The sequence below is a fragment of the Porites lutea genome, chromosome 1, assembly GCF_958299795.1.
Source record: "Porites lutea chromosome 1, jaPorLute2.1, whole genome shotgun sequence".
In the NCBI taxonomy this organism is placed as follows: domain Eukaryota; kingdom Metazoa; phylum Cnidaria; class Anthozoa; order Scleractinia; family Poritidae; genus Porites; species Porites lutea.
Window position 1 is genome coordinate 43,264,042 of NC_133201.1, and position 7,500 is coordinate 43,271,541.

Below are 7,500 nucleotides of genomic sequence, written 5' to 3' on the forward strand. Positions count from 1 at the left end.
TGGTTGCCACGGTTTTTGTTCTTTATTTTTTACTTTAGCGTAGTCTGTTATAAGTAGCTTATTTAGTTTCTCTGGCTCATTTTCCTCGATTTTGTTGACTGTATTTTTCTCTTAGCACCGAATTTTCAATACATTTAGCCAGAAATACGTACTTTTTACTGTTTTCAGGTTTTGTAATATTTTTTTAACTTCTCTATTGTTGTTTTGCTTACAAAATATCGTTATTTGCTGAGAACCGTGGCCATTTTTTCTTAAATTTGTTGTTAAATCAGCTCTAATCTGATTGGTTCTTGGTCGTTTCTTCTGTGTTTTCAGCCAATCAGAGACCATTTGTAATTTGCACTCGTGTTACAGGTTTGCACTCGTGTTACAGAGGAACTGCACTCCTTTCTCAGCCAATCAGAATTGGGTAATTTTTTCATGTATATTATTAGTCAGTAACCAGCTCAAAAAACACTAGTTAGTCAGTAAGCAGCAAAAAAAAAAAACAAAACCTTTAGTCGGTTAATTTGAATGCTTATGTGTCCTGCAGACGTTAAAATCGTTTGTAGGGTGGTGTTTCCAAATCAATCACTCCCCCAAGACTCGGTTCAGTATAATGGAAAGCACCCCAGGAACCATGCTGGGCATTTCAGCCGTCCAATCACAGGGAAGAAAATATTTTTGCCCAAATATGGAATGAAAAAATTGAAGGCATCCCTGTCTAAAAAGTAGCACAAAATAAAAAAATAATAAATAACGAATTCTTCCAGTCCTTAACAATTCTCCAATAACACTGAGCGGCTTGCATTCGTTCTGTAAGATTTAATCAAAGCTGCCTGATGGTGTGTACGATTTATTTCTTTTTTTTGCAACGACTTTCACTTTTCGTAAATATAATCTTCTTCTCGATAAGTAGTTTTCCGTCTCAGTTTGCGTTGCGGTGTCATATATGTAATTCACCGGCCAGTACCACGACTGGTACTGTCCATCATGTCTTGCCAGTATTTTTCCATTACGCTGAACTAATCAAACAGAAGAAATTTAAGCCCTTTTTTGTTGACCCTGAGAAGTCTCAATTGTTAATGAATTCCAACCTTGATCCAGGCACTTACTTTTTCACAGCAAATTCACAATTATTTTCAAACCGGCCTTTATCGTATCTCTACGGAATTTAATAAAATGCCATCGCTTCCTTCTGATACATTCTCCTCACTTCATATTTATGTCCGTAGTCTACCAAAACACTTTGATCACTTATCAGAATTTCTTCTTACATTGAACAGGTCTTCCTCTGTTATTGCTGTTTTAATCCGCATAATTGACCTGCCATGCTATCACAAAGTCTTTGTTCAAAAAGAAAGAACTTGGATTATTTCCAGTTCACTTATCATGCAGAATCGGAATCATCATTTATCATTCTTCTCCTCTTTGGCTTCGATTCACGGGCTTTGCATTTGGGCTTTCTTTTTTGGATTTCATGGTGAATGTTGAATGTGAAAGAACAGCCTCTACGACATCAATCTTGCCGATGCAAGTACCCGAGAACGCAATCCAAATGGCTTTTTAGCGTTGCCATTTTGGAACAATGTTGTAACTGTTCGGAACAATATCGTAACAATGTTGCAACCCTGTGTTGCCCTAAAAAACAATGTTGTAACTGTTCGGAACAATATCGTAACAATGTTGCAACCCTGTGTTGCCCTAAAAATCGTTGGTGCGAATCGTCTCGTGTAACATCACCTTAAAGGGACTCTTGCTTCCGTCTAGCACGCCAGTAGGCACTGTTTTTTAGGGACAGAAAATCGCGCGCGTCACAGACAGAATATATATAATTTGGATATTAAGTGTTGTAGTTTTAATTTTTCTTTCAACTTCAACTTCAACTTTACTATGCACTGTTCAGATGAATTAATCTTACATATAAAGAATATAAAATTTTCTTACAGAAATGTACTATTCAAATATTCTCGAAAATATTACTAAATGGTAAATCTAGAGAGGACGTGCACAGTGGCCAAAGGAGCCGAGGCTTTCGAGACGGCCACTGTCGTGTTTGAAATATTATCAGAAAAAGCCAAGATTTATATTCATCAAGATTAACGGGCACATTATTGGCATAATCTACAGTAAATATTATACTCACTGAAGCATAGCTTGACCTGGGCGCTCATTCACTCGCCCACGCACAATAAACGGAGGGCATACTGTGACATCTACTATTACTGGTTGGAAAGAAGAAATGTTCTATATTGCTTTCTAAAAGCAGGTTCAGTAAGGGACTTTAAGTGTGATGGGGCACTTTCCCACACTTGAACTACCTTATACGTGCAATGATCTACATATAAATTTGTATTATAAAAATAATGTGTTCTACGAGCCATTTTTTTTTTTTTCAGTGTAAAGGAATTATCCTCACTTATACACCTTCATGCGGAGGTGTGTGTGACCGAGCGGTTGACACCTCGAACTCCGGATCTGGAGTTCCGGGGTTCAAGCCTTGCCTGTCTTTATTTTTTTTTTTGATTAGACAAGAAACTTTACTCCATTTTGTCTCTCTTCACCCAGGTGTAGAAATGGGTACCGGCGACATACTGCTAGGGGGTAACCCTGCAACGGACTAGCATCCCGTCTAGGGGGGAGTAGCAATACTCCTTAGGCATGCTTCATGCTAAGGAAACCGGGATAAACTCCGACCGTTCGGGCCTTTGGCACGTGTGCGCCTCTACCTATACATCTTCACGCCCTCTAAAGGCTTTTTTCTCTCTTATCTTTTTCTTCTTTTACAAGTTGTGCCAGTTATATTTGCTTATTTTTCTAATTCAATTTCACTATTTATGCAAGTTTTTGGAATATAATAACAGTAGCATATCCATGGGTCTGGATTCCCAGAAGGGGGGAGGGGGTGGGGGGCACTTAACTAGTTAGGGCAGAGGTGTGCTGCTGCTGAGGCCTTCACTCCTTGACCCTGTTTAAAACAAAAATCATTCAATTTCTGGCCCTGTTAAAAACAAGAGAGCTTATTTCATGACCTTGGATTTCTTTCTGCTTACAGAATTAAGTTATATTTTAAACTAACACCACGGACATAATTTTTTGGAAACAAATTGTGGGTAACAGACTTGTAGACCACTCATTTGTTAAAGGCTTTTGGTCCTGAGGACAACTAAACACTCTAAACAGTGAAATTGCAGAACCTGTTTATGACACAAGACCCCGAAAACCATACCATGTTAACCCTTCAAGTCCCAATAGTGACCAAGATCAGTTTTCTCCCAACAATATCCATACACTGTCAACAGATAAGTTATGAGAATTAATAAAGTGATCACCCAAGAAAAAATGCCTTGATCTTTTATCAAATTCTCTCAACTCATTCTTTAAGGAAATGTATGGAGATCAGTTTGGAGAAGTTGTATGTGGACACATACCTGTTTAGCCCAAATAAGAAAGTACCCCCTCCCCTGGGTCTGGACTGTCAAACTGATCACCAGGGTTTAATTATATAACTTACCTTATCAAATAAAAATTAATGATAATGATGTCAATGATTCCCAAGCTTACAGCTCATGGATATTTGGTAGAAAACTGTTATTTCTGAACCAGAAATTAAGCTCAATCTTTTTTTGCCAAAAGCACCTTAGCATATTTTTTTTGGAAAGACTCCTTGGAATTCAAATTAGGAAATGGCTGCTCGGGCTCTGGAACACCTAAAAACTTACATAGAGGACCCCAACCCTCTTTAACATTAAAAACTAACAAATTTTCTTTCTTGATACTTCTTTTCAGCTCTTCATTCCAATCCAAATACAACTTCCTCAGATCAGTTTCTTGTTCTCTTGGATCAGCACCATGAACTTTTGCCAGAAAAGCAAAAAAGGATTTTCTAAATTCCTGCCGAGCAGAATTGTCATCAAATTTGAACCTAAAAATAGTTGCTCGTACAGATTCAATCCACTGGTCAGGATTATCTCGCACTGTAAGGATCACTTTAGAATTGGGATTCCACTGAAGGAACTCTTTGTAAAATAAACAGCCAGGGTAATCCGTAGTAGCCACATAACCCCTGAAGGCTTCTTTCAGTTTTTCACTCTTGTCCTCACTGCTGCTGAATATATCCTTCCACATTTGCCACAAATGCTCTTTATCAGGGAGTACTTCTGTCATATGATGGCAGGGTCCAAATCCTAAGACAACAAGTGCTTGCTTTAGGGATTTAGTTCCTGTACGACCCAGTCCCACGCCAATAACTTTCAAATCTGTCATGATCTGAAAACAAGAAAATCTCTTTAGCTCATCAGTGAACGTTCCTTAAAATTTTTGGTCAACTGAAAGTAAATATTAGACAGGAAAATATTGAATATTTTGAAATATAATAATACATTGGAGTCAAACTTGCATCTTCGACCCACCATCCAAAATACCAATTTGACTGTAATGTGCAACACGATTGTGGCTACATGTCCTGGCTGGGTTGTTCAAAGTTAAGGTAAGTGCAAACTTTGATTTTATATATGAAAGCTTAAAAAAAATACAAATTCAGTGTTATTCTTCTTGTCTACTTAATAGAGAAAACTATCCGCAAAAGTGCTTTTGAAGAAAAGAATAAGAAATCTGGATTAAAATTTAACCCTCCAGGGTTAGTGCTAATCAGTCTTCGAACAACTGGGATCAGGAGTGCAACTATAAATGGGTGGCAGGCACCTGTACAAGACTGAACCACCCACAATCCATGTCCTTTGTATCATTTGCGACATCATCAGATTTCTTATCATAAGTGTGTACATGCCGCTATTGTCACTCTATTTGCCCCTGTTCCAGAAAGAGGGAGGTCGATGGAGTTGCACATAACCTTTCAGAGTTGTCAGTCCATATTACTGATAATCAGTAGTATATTCAATTAAAATGAAAGGATTTGTTATGAGAAAATTGATAATCTTTATTTTTTCCATCAATGCTACCTACATTTTTTAGCTTTGAGAGGTGCAAAGATGATTGGGCAAAAAGAGAAGAGATGCATACTCCAGGTGAGACAGGATTCTGGGGTGGAGGGACAGGGAGGAAGCCTCAAAAAAGTTCTATATGGGTAGGCTTGGCCAGAGGTCCAATTCCTTAATTCCTTACCCTTTATACCTTCAAAATCTCATACTATGCCCCTGTTTATATATTTGTGAAAAGTGATACTGTAGTTGATGGATTTGGTTTAAACTGTCTAGCCTGGGACCAGGCTTCACAGTGGGGTAAAAAGACAAAAAAGAAAAAAAAAATCGGTGAGCGAAGCAAACTGAGTGGGAGTCAGGAAAAGGGGTAAGGGTAACAGAGGCTCCACCGCCCTTTCCCCCTCCCCAGTCCACTGCTTGGCTCACTTAGCTCACCGATTTTTTTTTTGTTTCACCCAGTTTTTTCCCTTTTTCCCCTTCGCGGAGCTTTTTCCCAGGCTCAATATTGTCTTTTTGATTACTGAATAAATTAAATGGCGCTGGCAAAGATCATGAATTGAGATTTAGCATATATGGCTGACAGCTAAATAGTTCTTGTGGAACAAAGAGGTAGATCGAGGTTGTTTTGCAGGTTTTTTGCAATAGTTCTGTAGCTCTTTTTACGCCATTTTAAATACCATTTTAGCTCATTATAGATTCACTGTCACACAACAAAAAAAAAAATTTGAAACCGTCCAGTGTAAGAAGCCAAGAAAATGAAATGTTATAAAAGACTTATGTTTAAACAATTTGTCCAAGTCTCAGGTCTTTGTGGCCCACAGTTTCTGAGTTATTGGCGGAAATGTCTCATGCACCTTTGTAGAGCTTTGTATGGAGATACCATATTGGTGCACGGTTTTTGGCGCCGGAAATCAAAAAAAACATCTGGAGTTCACTTTTTCTTTAAAAGCTCTTTCTTTTCACTCGAGAACTAGCATAGATGCGAATAAACATGTCCTCTAATACTTCAAATGGTTATACTGCTGAAAATCAAGAGGAGAGACCTTTTTGATACAAGACAGCATTCCTATTTTGGTGTCACACACTGTTAAAATTCGGAAGTTCAAGTTGCTGTATTTTCAAAATGAAACATGCTACGGGAATGGAAACTTGTAGAAAGATGTATTTTTTGTCTATCTTCAACCTCGTGTAAACAAGAATTTGTAAAACCTCGCTATTTTGACTTTACAATTTGATGATGTCACTATGAAAACCATCTATTGGTTATTCCTTCTTTTAGTTATTATGCTTTAAATAATCTTGAATAAAGTGGCTGCTTATATATATATATATCTTAAATTAAAACAAATACAATTTTGGTGATGTATGTTCATGGATTTGAAACAAAGGAAAAGTATAATTTAAATCAACGATAAAATTGAACCATAAAGCCCCATGCAAACGGACGCTGAACATTGTTGGATGTTACATGTTGGGTGCATTGGTACACCCTGCTGCATGTTGTTGTCTGTTGTTGGGAGTTGTTATACCCATTTGCACACCATCACCAACATGGACACAACAACTACCAACTTTGTTGGTGTCCGTTTGCACGAAGCTTACATGTAACATATATCCAATAGATGCACATTATTTACTAATAAAGTCGTCACTTAGACTACAAGTAGTCCCCATTTTTCTTCATGTATAGTAGAGCGAGCGCGTGAAAATCACCTCACGCGAGAAAGGCGAGACGCAGATCCCTGAGGAAAAAATGAACACTACTCGTAGTCTAGACTTCACTCTTAACAGACTGCTTTAAAAAATTACAATAATGAAAAAACCACAACATAAAATTGTTCATCAATATGTATAAATTCAGATTACCCAGGGATTGCCCGAATGAACATGGCGAAGTAGATGCTATAATTTCTGGTGGGAGATTATATTGTTCCACTGTGCAATTGTAGGGTAAAAAGAGTTCTTGTAATAATCACATTTATAGGAAATTATTAGGAATAATAATAGGTTTCTAGGAATTATTAGTTGTTTAAATATTTGAAATTAGTTGCCAAGTATTGTATTTTAGTTGTAAGTTTTTCTAACTGACCTTTTCTTTCTTGATCTAATTGTATTGTAATTACTTTAGTTAAAGCCTTCTTCTATTCCTGTAAATTCTTCACGTCTTTTTTTTGCTGACCTCAGGCCATTTAAGCCCCCGGCTTTAGCTGTTCTTGTGTATTTTTTTTCTTCCAGGAAATGATTAATTAAACGTATTATTATTACAACGTAGATGTACTCAGGACACAAGAAAAGCCCAACAGATGAAGTCAAAGTGTATAAATCCAGCCAGCCGCGCGGGGCGACACAGCAAGCTGGTATTCAATATGATCATTTACCCTGTTTGTATCAGGCTTCAGATTAAATACCAAGAGAACTGAAAGATATTAAACAAAGTGTAATATTACAAAACAACTCACCAATTTCAAATGATTCTCAAGTGTCTTTGAGTCAGCTATTGTGCGAACACTGCGAACGAGGAAAATAACAGCAAACGAACGCGAACTGGAGTTGGAGTGACGCAATGCTCCCCCACCCCCGT

General features: G+C 37.6%; 1 protein-coding gene across 1 annotated transcript; it reads right to left on the reverse strand.

Annotated features, from left to right (window-relative positions):
• Positions 1-1,881: 1,881 nt before the first annotated feature.
• On the reverse strand, positions 1,882-4,245 carry LOC140930135 (uncharacterized). The gene has a single exon (XM_073379805.1). The coding sequence runs from the start codon at positions 4,243-4,245 to the stop codon at positions 3,595-3,597; it is 651 nt and encodes a 216-aa protein (XP_073235906.1). The 3' UTR covers positions 1,882-3,594.
• Between the last annotated feature and the right edge of the window lie 3,255 nt (positions 4,246-7,500).